Genomic DNA, 25,243 nt, shown 5'->3' with positions numbered 1-25,243 from the left:
CGGTGCGGTCCCCTACGGCACTGCGTAGGATCCTACGGTCTTGGCGTGCATCCGTACGTCGCTGCGGTCCGGTCCCAGGTCGACGGGCACGTGCACCTTCCGCCGACCACTGGCGACAACATCGATGTACTGTGGAGACCTCATGCCCCACGTGTTGAGCAATTCGGCGGTACGTCTACCCGGCCTCCCGCATGCCCACTATACGCCCTCGCTCAAAGTCCGTCAACTGCACATACGGTTCACGTCCACGCTGTCGCGGCATGCTACCAGTGTTAAAGACTGCGATGGAGCTCCGTATGCCACGGCAAACTGGCTGACACTGACGGCGGCGGTGCACAAATGCTGCGCAGCTAGCGCCATTCGACGGCCAACACCGCGGTTCCTGGTGTGTCCGCTGTGCCGTGCGTGTGATCATTGTTTGTACAGCCCTCTCGCAGTGTCCGGAGCAGGTATGGTGGGTCTGACACACCGGTGTCAATGTGTTCTTTTTTCCATTTCCAGGAGTGTATATCACGACCAAGCATGGCAAGCAAGCCAGGAAAATATCCGCTCAAACTGCTCATCAAATGTCTGGCACGCCGCTGTCACTGTCGCAGATTTCTATACGAGAGAAGGCCAAGATTTTGGCTTGTGTTGCCACTACCAGACCAGAGTGCCAGAGCGCTCAGCCTCGCTTCTCCTTTGCCCCACCGCCGCCCCGCTCTGAGCGTGAGGAGGGGGAAGAGAGGAAAACAGCGAATGCGCCGCATTTGAATGGCACTTCAGTCGTACCGTATATGACTTGGTTGTATATGTCACATTTCTCAACAACATAGATCACTAATGAAATAAGATTTTAGTATTAATTAATTATTTTTGGCGCGCTGAAGTCATAATACTGTATAATTTGTATATTGTACAGTGTGTCGGCTTATGGACAGACAGAGACAATTTCACAGAGTTTTGCACTCAAGTTGTCACATAATCATGAATTATGTAGTTTTATAATCCAAAAATGGTCTTTCACATATATACATTGAATTAGTGTAACCACATTATCATCTGCAGTCCACAATTTACATTACACTGTATGGCGGACAGTAAATAGTGTCCCAAAATCACTTACCCTCCTCCAACTATTCTAGTTCAATTCAGGCCAAGAAAAATTGTCAGTTCGTATCTGCGCACATCTGTACACTTCCGAGGAAATAAAACATTTCTATACTCATCCTTAAAACTTTTCCACAATGAAGCTCTCCGCAACACTCTAAGCTTTTCTTATGGCGTTTCCCACGGAAATTCTTGAGGTTTTCTGTGAAGTAGTGTGCAGTTCTTCATAAGCTCTCATTCAATTCTGTGAGTGTGATTCACTAATGATCATAGAGGGATGTGCAGTATTTAAGAATTTGTTGAAAAGAGCATTTGTAAGTGACCTTTGCCGTGGGGGAATTTCACTTACTATATAACTGATGGATCTTTTCCTGGCAACTACCTTCCTCATAGCTACAATTAAGTCATCATTCACCTCATAAGCCGGCCGAAGTGGCCGTGCGGTTAAAGGCGCTGCAGTCTGGAACCGCAAGACCGCTACGGTCGCAGGTTCGAATCCTGCTTCGGGCATGGACGTTTGTGATGTCCTTAGGTTGGTTAGGTTTAACTAGTTCTAAGTTCTAGGGGACTAATGACCTCAGCAGTTGAGTCCCATAGTGCTCAGAGCCATTTGAACCATTCACCTCATAACATTGCAGAATACTTGCCATCTGTTGATCGTTGTAATTTTTTGCTCCTTATTGTCATCTAAAAGTTTAAATTCTTTCTGCATGGTATTGTAATGTCGTTTCGTAGCAAATATGCAGCAACGGTCGCCTTTGCAAATTGAGAATTTTCATTCGACTCTTCTATCATTCCTATTCATTTTAAATTATTGTAACGATAGATCACTAGACTGCATCATCTCTCAGTGGAATAGTTTTCGAAAAAGATATTTAGTATTTCTGCCTTTTTTCCGTTATCTTGCGTTTCAATGCCATAGGGTCACAGATGGTCTGGACAGACGGCTTTAATCCGTTTACTGATTTAACTTAAGGCCAAACTTCTTATGATTTTCTGTCAAGCCGTTAGATAGCGATACTGATAGGCTACTTCCAAGTACATGAGTATATCACCCTTACGCCAGAGGCAGGAAACCACAAACAATTTCTTCGTCCTCCGACGAATGTCTTGCCACGTTGCTCCTTCTTTTCCCACGTAAACAGCTTCTCCCTTTGCCGATGACACAATTGTTATTGTGAAAGATGTTGAATGTATTGTAACTGACGCAGCTGATAGGGTAAGTCAGGATGTGGTTCTCAGAGAAAAGATTACGACTTATGTGCAACAACACGTAATGCGTACTCACGGAACTCCTGTAAGAGCGAAGTTGTACTGTCAGAAGGTGGTCAAACAGGCAATGAAGTCAATCGTATTGAATTCTTAGAACTGAGGGTAGATAGAAAGCGTACTTGCAAATACCACGTTCAAGAGCATCTGCAGAAACTGAATGCTTCTGTCTGTTCTATAAGAATAATCTCTACTTTGACTGATGCTTAAGTGCAAAGGCTTGTTTACTTTTATTACTTTAACTTCATGGTTTCTTGTGGAACCATATTTTGGCTGTACTCTCACCAACAATATTCTCAGCCAAAGAAAGAGGTATCAGGTAGATCTGAGGTGTCATTTCGCGAACTTCATGAGGGCCAAGACCGTTGTTCAGGTGCCACGGGATTCCATACACACACTCACACACATCATCGTCATCATCACCATCATGGGATTTGTACCTGACAATATTGCCTCACCCAGAAGAAACTGCAACGTTCGTTCAGTGACCTCTAGATGTAAAAACGATTTTCACGTGGGTAAGACTTGCTTTATTGGTTCAAATGGTTCTGAGCACTATGGGACTTAACATCTGAGGTCATCAGTCCTCTAGAACTTAGAACTACTTAAACCTAACCTAAGGACATCACACACATCCATGCTCGAGGCAGGATTCGAACCTGCGACCGTAGCGGCCGCGCGGTTCCAGACTGAAGCGCCTAGAACCGCTCTGCCACAGCGGCCGGCAGACTTGCTTTATTATTGTACAGAATAGCGTGCACGATTCAATAGTTTCCTTTTATAGCAAGTTTTCCGCAGAACTAAATAAAAATTAAGTGATAATCCACAAGTCTTAAAATATAACCAATTTGAAAGGTTCTCTTGTGGGCCCACCTTAAATACTGTACAGGAGTTTCTCCCATTAGCAGAGGACTTTTCTGTGTAATGCATTATTCATATTTATACACTCCCAATATTTTGTACTGTTTTCTCAATTCTTTAATTCTTTTTCTCCATAAATTTTCTAATAATGAGTCTGTTGTGGTAGATTCTTTTATGTGTTTGTCTAATTTTTGTTTGTCTGTTGTCGATGTATTATGCTCGCAGTAAAAGGTCGGAACAACGTTATAAAATTGTCTCTGATAGTGCTGTTAAAAGAATTACTGTTTGTTGTGCGTATGAAGAGTCTTGGGAGAGACGGCTGGATATTTTTAGGAACTATTCATACATGAGATTGCAGGTTCGAGTGCCGTTGTCCACGTCTATTCCCGTACATGTCTCATTCAATCTGAAACAATTCTGCTATTTCAATACTTCCAAAAATACTAATAAAGGTCGTGACGCTCACCTTTGTTCTCATGAAATAATAATGGTTTATTGTGTCTCTTGTACAATTCTCCACATAACATCAAAAGAAGCGAACAGAAAACCTTAGTTACGAGTAAACCACAGAGAGAGTAATATTCCGAGTCAACGATATAATTATCATAGTGTCTCAGATAACGTCTTTGGCACTTAGCTTTCTCACAGTCGATTCAGTACATAACATGTTTATTACACTACACTGTCCGCAACTCGTGGTCTTGCGGAAGCGTTCTCGCCTCCCGCGCACGGGGTCCTGGGTCTGATTTTTGGTGGGGCCAGGGGCTTTCTCTGCCTCGTGATGTCTGAGTGTTGTGTGTGTTTTTATCATCATTTCATTCCCATCGACACGTAAGTCGGCGAAGCGGCGTCAACTCGAAAGACTTGCACCAGGCGAACGGTCTACCCGACGGGCGGCACTAGCCACACGGCATTTCAATTTCCATTACACTACACTGCAACCAATCTACTGACTCATTCCATGATCAAAAGTCTTTGAGTCATCTGGTCCCAAGGAACGTGACAAGTAAAAATGAAGAAAAGAAAATCACCGTCCAGATAGGTCTTGAAGGCCCAATGCCAGCAACTGGCCGCCATGTCATCCTCAGCCTTGAGATGTCACCGGATGCAGATACGGATGGGCATGTGGTCAGCACGCCACATTCCTGGCCATTGTCAGCCTTCGTGTGTGCCACCGACCGGCCGCCATGTCATCCTCAGCCCTGAGGTGTCACCGGATGCAGATACGGATGGCCATGTGGTCAGCACGCCACATTCCTGCCCATTGTCAGTTTTCGTATCTGGTGCCATTACTTTTCAATCAGGTAGCTCCTCAGTTTGCCTCACAAGGGCTGTGAGTGCCCCACTTGCCAAAAGCACTCAGCAGACCCGGACGGTGACGCATCCAAGTGCTAGCCGAGCCCGCCAGCGCTTAACTTCGGTGATCTGACGGGGACCAGCATTATCACTGCAGCAAGGCCGTTGCCTGTGATGGGTAAACAAATACATGAGGAGATCGATTGTTTTGCTATAGATGGCGACGCTACGCTCTTAAACAAATCTTGTAGGTATCAGGAATGGGGTCAGTAGTATCTCTGTCCTGCATGTGTGTTTCAAAATTGCACTATTGCATTCTTTTTAATAGTAAGATGTAGATTAGCCCGCCGGGTTGGCCGTGCGGTCTAACGCACGGCTTTCCGGGCGGGAAGGAGCGCCTGGTCCCCGGCACGAATCCGCCCGGCGGATTTGTGTCGAGGTCCGGTGAGCCAGCCAGTCTGTGGATGGTTTTTAGGCGGTTTTCCATCTGCCTCGGCGAATGCGGGCTGGTTCCCCTTATTCCGTCTCAGCTACACTATGTCGGCGATTGCTGCGCAGACAAGTTCTCCACGTAAGCGTACACCACCATTACTCTACCACGCAAACATAGGGGTTACACTCGTCTGCTGTGAGACGTTCCCTGGGGGGTCCACTGGGGGCCGAACCGCACAATAGCCCTAGGTTCGGTGTGGGGCGGCGGTAGTCGTAGTGGGATTGTGGACCACTGCGGCTGCGGCGGGGCCGGAGCCTCTCCGTCGTTCCTAGGTCCCCGGTTAACATACAATACAAGATATAGATTAGTTTTTGATGCGGCCTTGTACACCAGGAAGCTCCACACTTGAAGCACGCCATTTGGTCTCGAGGCCTGCTGACTTGGACGGTGTGGTGGTTTCTGCTCACAGAAAGCTGTGGAGGACTCCAAGGTGAACGAGGCGTCGGTGTTGGACCTGTTCCGGTCCCGCAGGTGTCGCCGCGCGCTGGCCAGCTCTCTGGGGGTGCTGTGCGCCGAGCAGCTGGCCGGCATCAACGCGGTGCTCTTCTACACGCAGAGCATCTTCGACGCCGCGGGCGGCGACGTGGACAGCCGGGTGGCGCCCATCATCGTCAACGGCGCCATGCTGCTCGAGTCGTGCGTCACGCCCTTCCTGGTGGACCGCCTGGGCCGCAGGCCGCTGCTCATCTTCTCCTCCACCGGCATGTCCGTCGCCCTGGTGAGGACTCTTCTCTCAGAAATATCTCATTACTATGACCGTACATCCGATTCTTATGATACGTCCTACAGAAGTATGAAGTGGTGCACCGACTTTATATCCTAAAGAACACTCATACTCTATACAGCATGATAAAAGGAGTCAATATTTTGAGAGAAGGTTAAACAAAAGGTTTCGAACGCTTGGCATATTTTTTTTGATTTAACTGAGGCATTTGAGTGTGTTTATCACAAAATATTACTCCAGAAGTTGAACCATTACGGAATACGGGCAGTAGCTCAGAATTGGTTCACCTCTTACTTTAGCAACAGGCAGCAATAGGTCATTATTCACAATGTTGATAACGGCTGTGATGTGGGGTCTGAGTTGGGTACTGTCAAGTGTGGGGGGGGGGGGGGGAGGGGGAGTGCCGCAGGGATCAGTGTTGGGGCCACTCCTATTCCTTATTTATACAGGGTGTTACAAAAGGTACGGCCAAACTTTCAGGAAACATTCCTCACACACAAATAAAGAAAAGATGTTACGTGGACATGTGTCCGGAAACGCTTAATTTCCATGTTAAAGCTCATTTTAGTTTCGTCAGTATGTACTGTACTTCCTCAATTCACCGCCAGTTGGCCCAATTGAAGGAAGGTAATGTTGACTTCGGTGCTTGTGTTGACATGCGACTCATTGCTCTACAGTACTACCATCAAGCACGTGAGTACGTAGCATCAACAGGTTAGTGTTCATCACGAACGTGGTTTTGCAGTCAGTGCAATGTTTACAAATGAGGAGTTGGCAGATGACCATTTGATGTATGGATTAGCACGGGGCAAAAGCCGTGGCGCGGTACGTTTGTATCGAGACAGATTTCCAGAACGAAGGTGTCCCGACAGGAAGACGTTCGAAGCAATTGATCGGCATCTTAGGGAGCACGGAACATTCCAGCCTATGACTCGACTGGGGAAGACCTAGAACGACGAGGACACCTGCAATAGACGAGGCAATTCTTCGTGCAGTTGACGATAACCCTAATGTCAGCGTCAGAGAAGTTGCTGCTGTACAAGGTAACGTTGACCACGTCACTGTATGGAGAGTGCTACGGGAGAACCAGTTGTTTCCGTACCATGTACAGCGTCTGCAGGCACTATCAGCAGCTGATTGGCCTCCACGGGTACACTGCTGCGTGCGAATGGTTCATCCAACAATGTGTCAATCCTCATTTCAGAGCAAATGTTCTCTTTACGGATGAGGCTTCATTCCAACGCGATCAAATTGTAAATTTTCACAATCAACATCTGTGGGCTGACGAGAAGCCGCACGCAATTGTGCAATCACGTCATCAACACAGATTTCGGCAGGCATTGTTGGTGATGTCTTGATTGGGCCCCATGTTCTTCCACATACGCTCAATGGAGCACGTTATCATGATTTCATACGAGATACTCTACCTGTGCTGCTAGAACATGTGCCTTTACAAGTACGACACAACATGTGGTTCATGCACGATGGAGCTCCTGCGCTTTTCAGTCGAAGTGTTCGTACGCTTCTCAACAACAGATTCGGTGACCGATGGATTGGTAGAGGCGGACCAATTCCATGGCCTCCACGCTCTCTTGACCTCAACCCTCTTGATTTTCATTTATGGGGGCATTTGAAAGCCCCGGTACCAAATGTAGAGACTCTTCGTGCTCGTATTGTGGACGGCTGTGATACAATACGCCATTCTCCGGGGCTGCATCGGCGCATCAGGGCTTCCATGCGACAGAGGGTGGATGCATGTATCCTCGCTAACGGAGGACATTTTGAACATTTCTTATAACAAAGTGAAGTCACGCTGGTACGTTCTGTTGCTGTGTGTTTCCATTCCATGATTAATGTGATTTGAAGAGAAGTAATAAAATGAGCTCTAATATGGAAAGTAAGCGTTTCCGGACACATGTCCACATAACATATTTTCTTCCTTTGTCTGTGAGAAATGTTTCCTGAAAGTTTGGCCGTACCTTTTTGTAACACCCTGTATAAATGACATGCCCTCTAGTATTACGGGTAACTTTAAAATATTTCTGTTTGCTGATGACACTAGCTTGGTAGTAAAGGATGTCGTGTGTAACATTGGCTCGGTTCCAAATAGTACAGTACATGACCTCAGTTCGTGGCTTGTAGAAAATAAACTAACGCTAAATCACAGTAAAACTCAGTTTTTACAGTTTCTAACACACAATTCAACAAAACCTGACGTTTTAATTTCACAGAATGGGCATATGATTAGTGAAACTGAACAGTTCAAATTTCTAGGTGTTCAGATGGATAGTAAGCTGTCGTGGAAAGCCCACGTTCAGGATCTACCGCCATTTTTAGTATTCGAACGCCATCAGAAGTGAGTGATCGTTCGACACGAAAATTAGTCTACTTTGTTTATTTTCATGCGCTATTGTCATATGGTATTATACTTTGGGGTTACTCTTCTCATTCTAAAAGGATATTTTTGGCTCAGAAACGGGCGGTTCGCGCAATAAGTGGTGTTAGTTCACGAACCTCTTTTCGACCTCTGTTGACGAGTCTGGGTATTTTGACATTGGCCTCTCAATACTTATATTCCTTATTGTCGTTTCTTGTTAATAATATTAGTTTATTCACAAGAATAAGCAGCTTTCACTCGGTTAACACTCGGCAGAAATCAAACCTGCATTTGGATCGGACTTCCTTAACTCTTGTGCAAAAAGGTGTGCAGTATACTGCTGCATCCATGTTCAATAAGCTGCCACTCGAATTCAAAAATCTTAGCAGTAATCCAAGCGCTTTCAGATCGAAACTGAAGAGTTTTCTCGTGGGTCATTCCTTCTATTCTGTCGAGGAGTTCCTTGAAAAATTAAGCTGATTTTTATTGTATTGCTGATAGCGTTTACTTAAACTTAAGGACTGACATTTTTTAAAGTTCATGAACAATTATTTATATCTGTTATTACGTTTATGTTGTAATATCATGTTCTGACACGTTCCATGACCTTGGAGATTTGCTCCTCAACTTGGTCCTACGGAACTTGACGAGTAAATAAATAAATAAATAAATAAATAAAACCATCAAAACAACTTACGAGGGCTGGTGATCAAGTTTTACTTACCGCTTGAAAAAAGGAAAAAAAATCGAGCTGTGTCCATGAAACCCGGCGATATTGCTGATCACCCTCTAGGTAGTCAACCTTCAATACGACACATTTTTCCAAACGATTCGTGACTTAGTGGGGACACTGGCTGTAGATGCTAGCATTCTGTTGAGGAAACGTTTCATCTGCGAAATCCCGTCATCGTCAACAAGAATGCTACGCAATGAATGCCTGCTACGCAATTGTTTCTTCATCTGATAAAAAAAGTCAGTGGGTACCACGTCAGGAGCATAGGCGGGATGAGATAAAATTTGACATACTATGCAAGTGGCATGTGTGACAGTATGCATGGAGGATGAGCCACACTGTGTAGCAACCCTATCATCATTTTTTTCTGTTCTCAAGTAGAGTGTCCTCTACATTTCTGTATTCATGGGAGTCTAGTCCCGTCTGTGAACTAGTGTGATCTTGCTTCGACTTTGTCTATCTTGCGTAGCTTCAAATTTCGGACACGCGAACCGAACCAACAATATTGACACTTTGAACACTATGTTATTGTTTCCTGTATTCCTTGAGTAACATTTCATCAGGTGTTTATCTGACTGAATTTTAATTCAGCTACCGAACTTCTTCTGATGCATTTAGCGGACCTATTACTGAGCGTTCTGTATACACTCGTGTTCAGAAAAAATAGAACACCTTGAACTACTACATACGGGACATTCTTATTCACAGGATATATACATTAGTATGTTCTTCAGAAATAATTAGCTTTCGAACCATGTTGGTCTGCAGGTTCGAGGTCAATATCGATATCGCGGTCCTACACCACCTACCGGTAAAATGTGCCTGCGGCTCTCGTTGTGGCTAGAAACCGAATCTAATGGATCAGTGTGAGTTGAGCATACGTGCAGGATGCCCCACAGACGTATGCGTGCGCCGCACCATCAAATTAGTGAGTTTGAAAGAGGGCGCTTTACTCGCATGAGAGAATGTGATACATCCATTCGGGAAAATGCTACTCATGTGGGACGAAGTGTTTCGGCAGGGTAACGGGTGTGTGCAGAATGGTTCATGGAAGGCCGCAGAACACGACGGGGTGTGTCAGCTCGCGCCACCCGGACCCCTCCCCACTCCAAATGGTGAAACGTGTGAATTCTTAAGGGACCAAACTGCTGAGGTCATCGGTATGTAGACTTACACACTACTTATACTAACTGAGAACAACACACACACCCGTGCCGGAGGGAGAACTCGAACCTCCTGCGGCCGGGGCCGCGCAATCAGTGGCTGACGCTCAAACCGCGCGGCTTTGTCATTAGTTACTTCTAACAAGGGAACCTCCCCATCGCACCCCCCTCAGATTTAGTTACAAGTTGGCACAGTGGATAGCCCTTGAAAAACTGAACACAGATCAATCGAGAAAACAGGAAGAAGTTGTGTGGAAGTATGAAAAAAATAAGCAAAATATACAAACTGAGTAGTCTATGTCCAACATCTGCAACATCAAGGAGAGTGACAAATTAGGGGCGCCGTGGTCCCGTGGTCAGCGTGAGCAGCAGTGGAACGCGAGATCCTTGGTTCAAATCCTACCTCGAGTGAAAATTTTTATTTCTTTATTTTCGCAGTAATGATCTGTCCGTTCCTTCATTGACGTCTCTGTTCACTGTAATAAGTTTGGTGTCTGTGTTTTGCGACCGCACCGCAAAACCGTGCGATTAGTAGACGAAAGGACGTGCCTCTCCAAAGGGAACCGAAAACATTTGTTCGCAAGGTCATAGGTCAACCGATTCCTCCACAGGAAAACACGTCTGATATATTCTATACGACACTGGTGACGGCATGTGCGTCACTTGACAGGAATATGTTGTCGACCCACCTAACTTGTACACTTGGCGAATGGGTAAAAGGATTCTTCTACCTTGCCCGATTTAGGTTTTCTTGTGGATGTGATAATCACTCCCAAAAAGGTGATGAAAACATAAGAGTTTGTCACATAAACTGCAACAAATGAATGCAACAGTCGCACAGTTTTCCCTGTGCTCTGTCAAAACATATGTTTTTAACGTTTTCAAATTTTTCCGTGTGTAGACCGTCAAATCCTGCATATGTCCAAGCAAATCTGAACATGTCCTGGAATTTTGGAGAGCGAAGTTGATTGTGTGTGTGTGTGTGTGCCTGAACTTTGATAATTGTCGGAAAATAAAAAATTAAAATTTTCACTCGGGGGAAGATTCGAACCAAGGACCTCTAGTTCCACAGCTGCTCACGCTAACCACAGGACCACAGCACTACTACTATAGTACTATCCTTAATATTATATATGTTGAGCATGGACTACTCAGTTTGTATATTTAGCTTATTTTTTTCGTAGTTCCACACAACTTCTTCCTGTTTTCTCGATTGATCTGTGTTCAGTTTTTCAAGGCCTATCCACTGTGCCAACTTGTAACTAAGTCTTAGGGGGGTGCGATGGGGAGGTTCCCTTGTAAGCAGTCACTCATCCAAAGTAATTTCGCCCTTTTTTAGATGTGTCTGTTCTGGTAGTTCTTCCTTTGTTTTATTTTGTTATTCTTATGTACTCCATCTGAATTTTACGGATTGTCTTGTATGGTACTCCTGATGTCAGTGTCTGCTTCCTTGTTGATGCAGAAGTGGTTTTATAATGTATTATTATTTTTAAAGATTTTCATCAGTCTCTTCTCTATGTACGAGGGACGCTGCGAAAGTATGTTTCGTCATTGTTGTTTTTCACACTGAAACATCATTGCCAAAAGCAAATTTCCACGTGCCCATTCACGCCGGATAACAGCGCGCACTTCCATTGGCGACCACATTGTCAGCACATGTCTGTCTGCCATCGTGAGGTGTACTCGAAAGACTTCGGCCACGCCGATCTGTTGTTTCCTCTTCTTCGGCGCTCTGCGCATGCGTCACTCCTCTTCTGCTGACGCCTCTTCCGTCACTAAACTATCGACGAGTGTGGATTGATGGGGTGTTTGTGTCACCTAGTGTACCATCTTCTCTTTCAAATACAATGACGAAACTTTCTTTCGGAACGACCCTCGTGTTTCATGTAAGAGCGTTGATGATCTAGCCGTTTCGCACCCTAGAACACCAATCACATGACATCACTCTAAAAGTCACTAATCACGTCTCGCATTCGGGAGGACGACGGTTCAATCCCGTCTCCGGCCATCCTGATTTAGGTTTTCCGTGATTTCCCTAAATCGTTTCAGGCAAATGCCGGGATGGTTTCTGTGAAAGGGCACGGCCGATTTCCTTCCCAATCCTTCCCTAACCCGAGCTTGCGCTCCGTCTCTAATGACCTCGTTGTCGACGAGACGTTAAACACTAACCACCACCACCACCACCACTAATCACGTTCACTTATTCCGTTGGAATACTCCAATTTTCTTCTTCTGTGATTCTGTGTTAATATAGTCAACTTATGCATGTCTTTTTGAATCATTTCTTGCAGAATTCACATCTCGTTACGGCGATTAGCGAATTTTATAGAGTGTTAAAAGAGCATTCAGTGTTGTGTTACAGTCCTATCAGAAATCTTTGATGTTTTACTAACCCTTTTACCGTGCATTTACTTTTCAGACTGTTCTGGCTGTGTATTTCTACCTGAGTGACACAGGCAAAAGCGTCAAGAACATCGGCTGGCTCCCACTCACTGCCCTCGTCTTCTACATCGTCACCTACACCGCAGGTTTGTTCTTCTACCTCTGATCACTACACACGCTCATTGTTAGAGTCCAGAAAAAGCCTACACATCTTTTGTACGTAGACAAGGTGTATCAACTGAAACAGCTGAAACAGCAGTTTCAGTAGACAACGTTCAACGAATGAGAATTGAAACTCTTATTTAATTTAGGATGTTTCAGAAAGCAAGTTTTGCATGTTAGTAAATTAAGCTAACCCTACGGGACTATTAATTAGTTAAATACCTGTTTTCGGCTTCGTTCTTTAGCGCAGTGCATCTGTCTGACTACTGCCTCACGGTATCTATTCATCAAAACTCAAATAAACAGACATTGTGTTAGACTAATAAAGCTCCAGCAGTTAGTCTCCTGTGTAGAATACAGATTACGGTGATACGCGGCCACTGCAACACTTCCCTGTGTACACCAAAATGTTCCCAAGCTTGTATTTTTATCAGGATAGCGATACGAAAAAAAATTTCGTTATGAACAAACGCTACGTCATTACTTCTGTGCAGTTTATTAACGTGTCTGAAATGTTATTTTCCAGGAAATACACACGAAAGCCGACAGTTTTTTCTGACTTAAATACGAAAGGACCATTCAGCCTATAATAGCAGTTACACTACTGGCCATTAAAATTGCTACACCAAGAAGAAATGCAGATGATAAACCGGTATTCATTGGACAAATATCTTAGAAATGACATGTGATTACATTTGCACGCAATTTGGGTGCATAGATCCTGAGAAATCAGTACCCAGAACAACCACCTCTGGGCGTAATAACGGCCTTGATAGGCCTGGGCATTGAGTCAAACAGAACTTGGATGGCGTGTACAGGTACAGCTGCCCATGCAGCTTCAACACGATTCCACAGTTCATCAAGAGTAGTGACTGGCGTATTGTGACGAGCCAGTTGCTCGGTCACCATTCACCAGACGTTTTCAATTGGTGAGAGATCTGGAGAATGTGCTGGCCAGGCAGCAGTCGAACATTTCCTGTATCCAAAAAGGCCTGTACAGGACCTGCAACATGCAGTCGAGCATTATCCTGCTGAAATGTAAGGTTTCGCAGGGATCGAATGAAGGGTAGAGCCACGGGCCGCAACACATCTGAAATGTAACGTCCACTGTTCAAAGTGCCGTCAATGCGAACAAGAGGTGACAGAGACGTGTAACCAATGGCACCCCAAACCATCACGCCGGGTGATACGCCAGTATGGCGATGATGAATAGACGCTTCCAATGTGCGTTCACCGCGATGTCGCCGAACACGGTTGCAACCATCATGATGCTGTAAACAGAACGTGGATTCATCTGAACGTCGATTGCCATTCGTGCACCCAGGTTCGTCGTTGAGTACACCATCGCAGGCGCTCCTGTCTGTGATGCAGCGTCAAGGGTAAACGCAGTCATGGTCTCCGAGCTGATAGTGCATGCTGCTGCAAACGTCTTCGAACTGTTCGTGCAAGTGGTTCTTGCCCTGCAAACGTCCCCATTTGTCGACTCAGGCATCGAGACGTGGCTACCATGCGGATAAGATGCCTCTCATCTCTGCTAGTGATACGAGGCCTTTGGAATCCAGCACGGCGTTCCGTATTACCCTCCTGAACCCACCGATTCCATATTATGCTAACAGTCATTGGATCTCGACCAACGCGAGCAGCAGTGTCGCAATGCGATAAACCGCAATTGCGGTAGGCTACAATCCGACCTTTATCAAAGTCGGAAACGTGATGGCACGCATTTCTCCTTCTTACACGAGGCATCACAACAACGTTTCACCAGGCAACGCCGGTCAACTGCTGTTCGTGTGCGAAAAATCGGTTGGAAACTTTCCTCATGTCAGCACGTTGTAGGTGTCGCCACCGGAGCCAACCTTGTGTGAATGCTCTGAAAAGCCAATCATTTGCATATCACAGCATCTTTTTCCTGTCGGTTAAATTTCGCGTCAGTAGCACGTCATCTTCGTGGTGTAGCAATTTTAATGGCCAGTAGTGTACTTCAAGACACTCAGTCATACAAATATTTGATTTTAAAATAGGTTATTATGTGAATCACGTAGTTTAGTTGCAACTAGCTGTGATAAACTTCTCAAAACGAACAAGTTTCCATCATTGGCAGTTTCTCATTTCCATTCTATTTTTATTTTGGTAGTACGGCGTTACTGCTGTATAGCCATTGTCAAGTGCAATCGTTAACCCATTAACTGTACATGTTTTGTACACATTAAAAACCGCGGAAATAAAGTAATCAAAATTCTACCATAATTTTAACTGATACCACAAATAACTGGAATGTTCAATTCGATTCACGGGACGTGTATAGGAGTAATAGAAATTTTGTTATCCGCTGCTTGCAGTACAGTTCGTCTGGAATAGCTCCTGTCTTTCCCGCTGTCACCCGGAAGAAGGTCGGCTCATTCTTTATGGTTATATCTGCCTTTCCACATAACCGGCAGCTTTCGTCAGAATCGCTGATCAACTCAACAAAGCTGCAAATGTTACTTGTGCTCAAAAAGTTTCCTGCTTCAGGAATATCCATCCTGTCAAGGAATCTTTGGTTCAGCTGATACTTCGTCAACTGAAGGTGGACAAAGTACTATAAGCGCGATGAAAGTTACGTAGGAGTAATGTTTATTGCCGTACATACAGACAACACAGCTAATTTTGAAGTATCTTTACTTATCTTTTGTTTTCTGTATTGATCGATTAGTTGGGTTTTATCTGTATCGCCCCCTCTTATCAGAGACCATAAAATATTTTCGATAGGCAAAACATTGGAGAAACAAGAATCAGTTTGCCTGTGTTCTGCCTGTGAAACTGCATATATGTAACACAGAAATATATGTGTGCAATGTGCAATATTTTATACAAGTATTCGATATGTACTGTGTGATCAAAACTCCGTAAAAAAAAGAACTATTGTTCAGAATGGCGTCAAATTTTAATGGAAATTTATTGAAGAAGGGAGAAACCGTATAGATATAAAAACGAAACAAAAAATATCTACATCTACATCTACATCGATACTCCGCAAGCCACCTGACGGTGTGTGGCGGAGGGTACCCTGAGTACCTCTATCGGTTCTCCCTTCTATTCCAGTCTCGTAGTATTTTGGGAAAGAAGGATTGTCGGTATGCTTCTGTGTGGGCTCTAATCTCTCTGATTTTATCCTCATGGTCTCTTCGCGAGATATACGTAGGAGAGAGCAATATATTGCTTGACTCTTCGGTGAAGGTATGTTCTCGAAACTTTAACAAAAGCCCGTACCGAGCTACTGAGCGCCTCTCCTGCAGAGTCTTCCACTGGAGTTTATCTATCATCTCCGTAACGCTTTCGCGATTACTAAATGATCCTGTAACGAAGCGCGCTGCTCTCCGTTGGATCTTCTCTACCTCTTCTATCAACCCTATCTGGTAAGGATCCCACACTGCTGAGCAGTATTCAAGCAGTGGGCGAACAAGCGTACTGTAACCTACCTCCTTTGTTTTCGGATTGCATTTCCTTAGGATTCTTCCAATGAATCTCAGTCTGGCATCTGCTTTACCGACGATCAACTTTATGTGATCATTCCATTTTAAATCACTCCTAATGCGTACTCCCAGATAATTTATGGAATTAACTGCTTCCAGTTTCTGACCTGCTATTTTGTCGCTAAATGATAAGGGATCTATCTTTCTATGTATTCGCAGCACATTACACTTGTCTACATTGAGATTAAATTGCCATTCCGTGCACCATGCGTCAATTCGCTGCAGATCCTCCTGCATTCCAGTACAATTTTCCATTGTTACAATCTATCGATACACCACAGCATCATCTGGAAAAAGCCTCAGTGAACTTCCGATGTTAAATAACAAAAGTTTTCCCACTAGGTGGCTCCGTAAGCGTCGTAACGTAAGTGGGTTCGCCCACAAATGACAGATGAATCCCAAATCGACTGCTGTGTCGTGAGTTGCACATTAAACCATCCGCGCTGTGCAGTGTGCACAGCAGCACAAGTTGGGCATTCAACAGTTGTGGCTCTTCGAGTTAGGTAAGGGCGTCCACCACGGCTGGGTCTTATCACGTGGATCGAAAAAATCGGTCTGTAATAGTCCTGAGGTCAAAAACCAAATAAAAACCAACAATGAAATCGTGGTTTAAATGTCCTCAGGCTGGCCCAGTGTGCTATCCACCTTCTAGGCGCTACAGTCTGGAACCGCGCTGCTGCTGCTGTCGCAGGTTCGAATCCTGCCTCGGGCATGTATGTGTGTGATGTCCTTTGGTTAGTTAGGTTTAAGTAGTTCTAACTTCTAGGGGACTGATGACCTCAGATGTTAAGTCCGACAGTGCTTAGAGCCATCGAGAAACAGCGTCTTCCACAACAAATAGGAATATCTCGAGGGTCACGTTCAGAATGCGCAGCTCAATGTGAGCATTCAATTCAGCCACGTATGTAATGAGAACACTGAACACAGCATCTTTCAGACAACCCCACAGAAGTCACTGGATTAACCTCAGATGACCAGAACTGCCAAGCTGTAGGGAAATGATGGCTGACAATTCTACCATTTCCAAAATGCCTCTACAGCAGCTGTTTCACTGGCTGTGCGGAGAAACACCGTCTATGTAAATAAAAATGTAAATGTTCGTTTGTTGAAAATCGTTATCTCCGAAAGTCTTTGACCGTTTGCTTTGGAATTCTGACACAACATTGAATTCTAATACGGGCCTATTTTAGGTACCTAATCTGCGATCAGGAGCATCCAAATATTCTATAATTTTCAATGCGTTAGGGTCCCCAGCTGCGATCAATTTTTTGAATGATTTCTTGAAGCCTTCAGCTGCCATTTTCTTTATTTCCTGTACGATTGTACAATTTCGGCCTTAGGCCATTTTCAAGTGCAGACTTGTACGTTCGTTTATTCGAAATTTCAAATCTACGAAAGTTCTTTATGGTTCGCTGTGAAATTCTGACACAACGTTGCATTCGAATACTCAAGTGTTTTCATGTACCTACTGAGTGTATGTAATAAAAGGGGAAACGTTATAAAAATGTAAATCTTGCTTTGTTCAAAATCGTTAATCTCCGAAAGTTCTAGACAAATATCATTGAAAGTTTTGGCACAAGGTAGAATTCTAATATGGGCGTGTTTTTGTGTATCTAATTCTTAAAATAATGGGGAAAAATTGTTACCAAAAATCTCAAAATGTACCTTTCCAAGTTAATTTAAATTTTTAAACGTTAGGTGTAATAAAATATTGCACAGACATCGACAACATACTTTTTAATATAAAAATATGTATGTATAAAATATACAATAGTGATACGTTAACAGCAAACAGGCAAGTTGTATTTATGATTTATTTGTGTATGATTATAATACTACTATAGAATCTGAATTTTCAGTAACAATGAACAAGGCTGAATGTGAAAGAGAAGGGGAAGAGGAGATGGACAGAGGAGTGGGAGGAAACGGATATAGAAAACGGGAAGTAGGAGATGAACAGAGAGAGAGAGATAGAGAGAGAGAGGGAGCAGGAGGAAGTGAAGAGAGGAGGGGAGGAGAAGATGGCCTGAGAGAGGGGAAGAGAGAGGTGGCAGGAGGAGATGGAGAGGGGAGAGGAAAATATGGACAGAGATTGGGTGGTGGGGGGGGGGGAGGTCATGGACAGTGAGAGGGGGAAGGAGGAAGCGATGGACAAAGAAAAGTGGAATGGGAGATGGAGAGAATAGAGGGAAGAGAAGAAGGTTAGGACGTATATACAAATCTCATACATATTAGAAAAGTGTGTTTTATCTTTTCTTTCCTTTCCATGTAAGCGGTCTGAGCGAGAGCAAAGCGTGGCCAGACACAGCTAGTCTTGCGTAAAATTGATCATACTGACAAATACACGTTGTTCAAGGGTTGGAATGATGCTGGTGTGCAGAAGACTCTCACAGCGGTTACCAGTGACGGTACAGGCATCAGGACCTGCAAGATCATGTTCTAGAAAAATATGGCCATGCCATAAACGATGTCGTGAACACACACCACACATTTATCTTGGCAGAATGAAGCGGTACCGGTTAATGGCCGACCGTTGTGGCCGAGCGGTTCTAGGCGCTTCAGTCTGGAACCGTGCGACCGCTACGGTCGCAGGTTCGAATCCTGCCTCGGGCATGGATGTGTGTGATGTCCTTAGGTTAGTTAGGTTTAAGTAGTTCTAAGTTCTAGGGGACTGATGACCTCAGATGTTAATTCCCATAGTGCTCAGAGCCATTCGAACCATTTTTGAACTGGTTCATAAGTGAGAGGATTTTCCGTTGCCCATATTCTGCAATTCTGTATACTGAGACCACCTCCGAGATGAAAATTGTGTTCGTCTGTCCACAGAATGTTCCGTGACCATTCATTGTCCAATTTCACGCGAGCAAGAAAACTGGCAGATCAGCATGAAGCAACTCTTGAACATAGGTAATTTTGTATGGATAGCAATGCAGGATGTTCCGTAAAATTTTATACACTGTCGTCACAGGCATACCAAATTTCGGACAATTCCCAGTGCACTGCATGTTTGCACACCACCGCTCGGCCTCTCCTGTAATGCTGAGGCCGCATCTTCTGCTGACATTGAATCAATTGCCACACTGCACTCCAAAATAAATTGTCTTTTCGAATTTCGTAACTATTTGCGGCGGACCCTCGGCAGACATCCATACGCTTCAGTGTGTGGAAGTTCTGCAGAACTACTGGAGCTCCGTCACCGTTCTCGTGAAAGCGATTTAGCAGCAGCGCACGATCCTGCATTGATACAGACATGCCGAGCAAACTGAGGAACAGACGCGTACCCCGCGTCTACTACGACGGTTGGAACTTAAATAGTGGCAACTATTTATTCACAACCGATACAAAAGAGTTACATGTTTTCACCTGTTACTGTCCTTCACAGTAGTCACCAGCGTGGTGTAGAACCCGTTGCCAGCGATGTGGAAGGCGTAGTATACCGTTACCAGAGCGAATGGAGTGGTCTTCTGCCTGTCGAATCTCTGGAACGGTTCTGAAGTGAATGCCACGAAGCCAAAACTGAAACGCCAATCCAACGAATGGCGTCATTATGGGTCGCCGCGAAAGTAGAAAGTGCGTCAGAATCCAGTATGGTGAAAGTTATGGTGATTCTCGTGTACGACTGTCATGGAGTTATCCTAAAGCATTACGTTCCTCCACGGCAGACCGTCAATGCAGAGTACTGATGTTCGTTTTTGGAGCATTTCTTGTCTCCTCAATTCTATTCAGTACTTCCTTATTAGCTACATGATTGACACACGGTAATCTTCAAAATTCTTCAGTAACCCCACATTTCGGAAGTTTCTATCGCATTTTTGTCTAAACTGTTTATCTTTTTTTGCTGTTTATCGTTTCACTTCCGTACACGGCCGCACTCCGGACAAATACCTTCAGAAAAGGCTTTTGAACACTTAAATCTATACTCGTATTAACAAATTTCTGTTCTTCAGAAATGTTTTTCTTCCCATTGCCAGTCCGCATTTTATATCCTCTCTACTGTGACCATCATCAGTTATTTTACTGCCCAAATAGCAGAACTCATCTATTACTTTAAGTGTCTCGTTTCCTAATCTGATTCCTTCAGCATCGCCTGATTTACTTCGACTATATTCCATTATCCTTTTTCTTTTGTTGACGTTCATCTTATATGACACTGTCCATTCCGTTCAGCTGCTCTTCCAAGTCCTTTGGAGTCTCTGACAGAATCACAATGCCATCGTCAAACCCTGAACTTTAATACCTGCTGCAAATTTTTCCTTGGTTTCCCTTAATGATTGTTCAGTGTACGCATTGGATAACATCGTGGAGGCTACAACCCTGTCTCACTCCCTGCCCAATCACTGCTTCCCTTTCTGTCCCTCTTAAATCTACCATCTGGTTTCTATGTAAGTTGTAAATAACCTTTCGCTCCCTGTATTTTACTCCTGCTCCCTTCAAAATTTCCAAGAGTGTATTCCAATAAACATTGTCGAAAACTATCTCTAAGTCCGCAACAGCTAGAAACGTACGATTGTCTTCCTTGACCTATCTTCTAAGACAGGTCGAAGGGTCAGTATTACCTCGCGTGTTCCTAAATTTCTCCGTAATTGAAACTGATCTTCCCTGAGGTCAGTTTCTACCAGTTTTTCTATCCTTATACCTGTCAGCAACGACTTTCTTTGGAACTGGAATTAATATAGTCTTCTTGAAGACTGAGGGTATTTCGCCTGTCTCATAATTCCTGCACCCCAGATGGAATAGTTTTATCATGGCTGGGTCCCCTAAGCTATCAGCAGTTTTGACGGTGTATCGCCTACTCCCGGGGGTTTGTTTCGACTTTGATCTCTCAGAGCTCTGTCAAATTCTTCTCGCAATATCGTATCTCCCATCTCATTCTCATCTCCGTCCATTTTCCTTTCTACAGTATTACTTTCAAGTTCATCTCCCTTGTAAAGACCCTCTACACACTCCTTCCACCTTTCACCTTTTCTTTCTTTGCCTAGGACTGGTTTTCCATCTGAGTTCTTCGTATTCATACAGCTACTTCCTATTTCCCCAAATGGCTCTTTAAGTTTTCTGTAGGCGGTGTCCATCTTTCCCCTACTGAAATATGCTTCTAAATCCTTATACTGTCCTCCAGCCATTCCTGATTTGACATTTTGCAATTGCTCTTAATATCGTTTTTTAAACGTTTTTATTCGATTTTGCCTTCTTCATTTACCGCATTTTTAAATTTTCTCCTTTCATCTGTTAAATTCAATATCTCTTGTGTTATCCAAGGGTTTCTTCTGGGCCTTGTCTTTTTACCTGGTTGATCACCTGCTGTGTTCACTGTTTATCTCTTAAATCTACCCATTCATCTTCTGCTGTATTCCTTTTCCCTGTTCTAGTCAACAGTTGCCTAATGCTCCGTCTGAAACTCTCACCAACCTCTGGTTCTTTTAGTTCATCCAACGCCCATCTCCTTAATTTCCTATCTTTTTGTAATTTCTTTAGTTTTAATCCGAAGTTCATAACCAATAAATACTAGTCAGAATCTACATCTGCCCCCTGAAATGTTTAATAATTTAAAATCTGTTCCTAAATCCCTGTCTAACCATTATATAACCAGTCTGAAACCTTCCGGTTTCTCCAGGTCTCTTCCAAGTACACCAACCTCCTATGACTCTTAAATCCTGTCTTAGCAATGGTTAATTATGCTCTGTGCAAAATTCTGCCAGGTGGGTACCTCTTTCATTTCTTCTTCTCCCCCCCCCCCCCCCCGGTACATATTCATCTGCCGTTTTCCTTCTCTTCCTTTTCCTGCTATCGAGTTCTATTACCCCCCCCCCCCCCCCCGATTAAATTTTCGTCTCATTTTACTATCTGAATAACTTCTTTTATCTCATCATACATTTCTTCAATCCTTCCATCATCTGCAGAGCTAGTTGCCATGTAAACTTAGCGCGGATCCACCCGTCGGAGGTTCGAGTCCTTCCTCGGGCATGAATGTGTGTTTTGTCCTTCGCATAAGTTAAAGCTAGATTAAGTAGTGTGTAAGCCTAGGGACCGATGACCTCAGCAGTTTGGTCCCATAGGAACTTAACACAAATTTCGGGTGTAAACTTGTACTACTGTGGTAGGCGTGGGCTTTGTGTCTATCTTGACTACGATAATGCGTTCACTACGCTGTTCGTAGTAGCTTACCCTCATTTCTATTTACTTAGTCATCATTCAACCCATTCCTGCAGTACCCGTGTTTGACTTTGTGTTTATAATCCTGTATTCACCTGACCAGAAGTCCTGTTCCTCCTGCCATCGCACTTCACTAATTCCCACTATATCTAACTTCAACCTATCCATTTCCCTTTTTAGATTTTCTACCCTACCTGCCCGATTGAGGAATCTAAGATTCCACACTACGATCCGTAGAATGCTACTTTTGTTTCTCCTGATAACGACGTGCTCCTGTGTAGTCCTCACCCGTAAGTCCGAATGGGGGACTATTTTACCTCCGGAACATTTTACCCAAGACGACCCCATCATCATTTAACCATACAGTAGAGCTCCATGTCCTCGGGAAAAGTTACAGTTGTAGTTTCTCCTTGCTTTCAGCCGTTCACGGTACTAGCCCAAAGCTGTTTTGGTTGTTGTTAAAAGGCCATAACAGTCAATCATCCAGACTGTTGCCCCTGAGACTACTGAAAAAGCTTCTGCCCCTCTTCAGAAACCACACGTTTGTCTGGCCTCTCAACAGTTACCCCTGTGTTGTGGTTGCACCTACGGTACGGCTGTCTGTATCGCTGAGGGACGAAAGCTACCTCACCGACCGAAAGGTCCATCGTTCATAATGAGTGAACACCGGTATGGCTATTAAATATTTGTACATGCACCTCACGGTGTGCAGCAAGATGTCTTTTAACTGATTTTCCTTCTATAACTATCATTTGATTTTAGTAGCTCATGTTAATTCAGTAAACATCAGATTTGTCTGTTACTCAGTATTCTAACATGGCTCTTGATTACCAATAATTCGAGCACTACTGTATACACATGGTATCTCGCATTACGGTTCTAGATATCGAAATGAGGATTTCAGCAAATGACTTTACGTTAAAGTCATCATTTGTGTGGCCAAAGTGTCCGTTGTTGCTTTATAATTCTTAAGGGTATTTTTGTTCTGTCTTTGCAACTACAAAAACGCGTGATTTTTTTTTCATCAGATGCGTTTCGTTTTATTGAGGTGCAGCGTCATCAGTGGTATGTAATTAAGTTATTTACATTTTGATTTGCTATTAGATCGAAAAACAGTTCGTTAAGAATAAATTGATTTGTACTTACGGTGATTTTCGGTTGATTTCTCGCTTACACCGGGAAATTCCGTCTGCTGGCACATACAAAAAGCATTAACACAAAATAAACAGTTGTTCAATAAATATTGAAAACCAGACTCTATATAGAATTATTGATGAAATTTCATGAAAAAGAAAACAGCCTTTTCCATCCTTCACCGCCTCCCACTCTCCCACAACCATCCTCCCTCCATTCACAGTTTCTCATCAAGATTTTCCCCTCCCCTACCCTCCAAAAAAATCCCTCCATCGCTATTCCTTCTCTGCTCTTACACAGTACATAAATACACACAAACATAATTAAACAGAATTACACACAGACAATAATCTGATTAAAAAAAATGTTGCAGGTCAAAGGGAAAGTAGTGGAAAGGTATGTTGGCAACACTACAAAACACATAAAAAGTGCGTAGTGAAAAACATAAGAAATGCATAGTGCTGCAGAGCATCTAAAAATTAGACCAAAATTATCAGTGTCTAACACAGAAAAACAACGATGTGCTAGCAGACGCCATTTCCCTGTGTAAGCGAGAAATCAACCAAAAATCACCGTAAGTACAAATCGATTTATTCTTAACGAACAGTTTTCGATCTAAAAGCAAATCAAAATGTAAATAACTTAATTATAGACCACTGTTAATGCTTTACCTCAATAAATCAAAACGCGTCTGGTGAAAGGAACCACGCATTTTTGTAGTTGCAATGACAGAACAAAATTACCCTAAAAATTTACGTAAATGGGTTCGTTATTTTCTTTCACGTTTCATTGTCTTAACTTTTGCAGAAATCGAATATGGTTTTTTTTCTTTCTTTTAATGGGTCGATAATGTTGACGCTGGACCATTTTTGCAAAAGTATACGAGAAATGTGCTCAAATTGAAAAGCAAGGCTGCCGAATTTAGCAATCGCGATATAAGCATCACCAGGTGGCACTCTCATTCCAGTTCCGTCGTTTTGTGGAGCAAGAAGATAAGCCTAAGCTGCTTGGATAAAACGTGTTTGCTCTTGGCTTTACTTTGCCTTGTAGTAACAGGATCAGCCACGATTTTTGTAAATGGAACTGAATGTGAGTTTGAAGAGCATTACAAGGGGTTTAGGAAAGCTATTTCAAAAGTTTGTATGTTCTCATGTTTTAGTGCGCAGCTTTTGTGGAAACAAGTAAATAGTCGTAAAGTTTGACACACCGATGGAGAATGGCAGGAATGCCGCACATGGTGGTGTTTAGGACACAATAGCCTGTTCCCGCCGCTCCTCCTTTCAATTTTAGCACATTTGCCAGATAGTGTTGCGAAAAGTTCCAACACCATCTTTCTTCTTCTTAAAGTACCGTACTTACTCCCTTCAGAGGTTGGCTATCATTATCGCTAATCTTGTCTTTGACTTTGTGGACACAAACAGTTGTAGGGAAGTACATTAGATTCTGTAGTCATGATGTTCGTCTTCTTCCTACTGGTCTTTTGGCTACAACCTCCTCTTCCATCATCAGTCTTGTAATATCGTTATCTTTCACTTCCCTTGATATAGCCAGTTTTCTGATTTAGATTTTGCTCCCCAATACCTTATCCTAATCGATTCGCCTTAGAACGTCTTCGTCGGTAATTCTTTGTATCCAAGGTATGTCTCCGTGGTTGGGGCAGCCAGTCGTCAAACGCTAAATGCCCAGACTACTTGGTAGTATGGACAGCTGTAACAAGTACAGTCAACAACCTGTGTACCACAGAGATCCATATCAATTTCAACATCGTACAGATTTCATACCTAACACATCGTCATCTGATAGAGACGCAAACGGTATACAAGGATATTCGGAAAGTAAGATCTGATCGGGTGCAACATGGAGGCCACACTGGAAATCCGATGAAAATTTTCACGGAT

The 25,243-nt window shown here is 43.7% G+C and overlaps 1 protein-coding gene across 1 annotated transcript in view; it reads left to right on the top strand.

The window, feature by feature from the left end:
* LOC126252720 (facilitated trehalose transporter Tret1-like) overlaps window positions 1-12,553 on the top strand; it is a 29,278-nt gene extending 16,725 nt beyond the window's left edge. Inside the window, exons 3-5 of the mRNA XM_049953623.1 lie at window positions 502-568; window positions 5,418-5,726; window positions 12,425-12,553. Coding sequence (XP_049809580.1) covers window positions 502-568; window positions 5,418-5,726; window positions 12,425-12,553 — 505 coding nt within the window. The remainder of the gene's footprint in view (window positions 1-501; window positions 569-5,417; window positions 5,727-12,424) is intronic.
* Window positions 12,554-25,243: the final 12,690 nt, after the last annotated feature.

The sequence above is a fragment of the Schistocerca nitens genome, chromosome 4, assembly GCF_023898315.1.
Source record: "Schistocerca nitens isolate TAMUIC-IGC-003100 chromosome 4, iqSchNite1.1, whole genome shotgun sequence".
Lineage (NCBI taxonomy): Eukaryota > Metazoa > Arthropoda > Insecta > Orthoptera > Acrididae > Schistocerca > Schistocerca nitens.
Note: the sequence above shows the minus strand (reverse complement) of the source record. Positions and strands in the feature narration are given on the sequence as shown.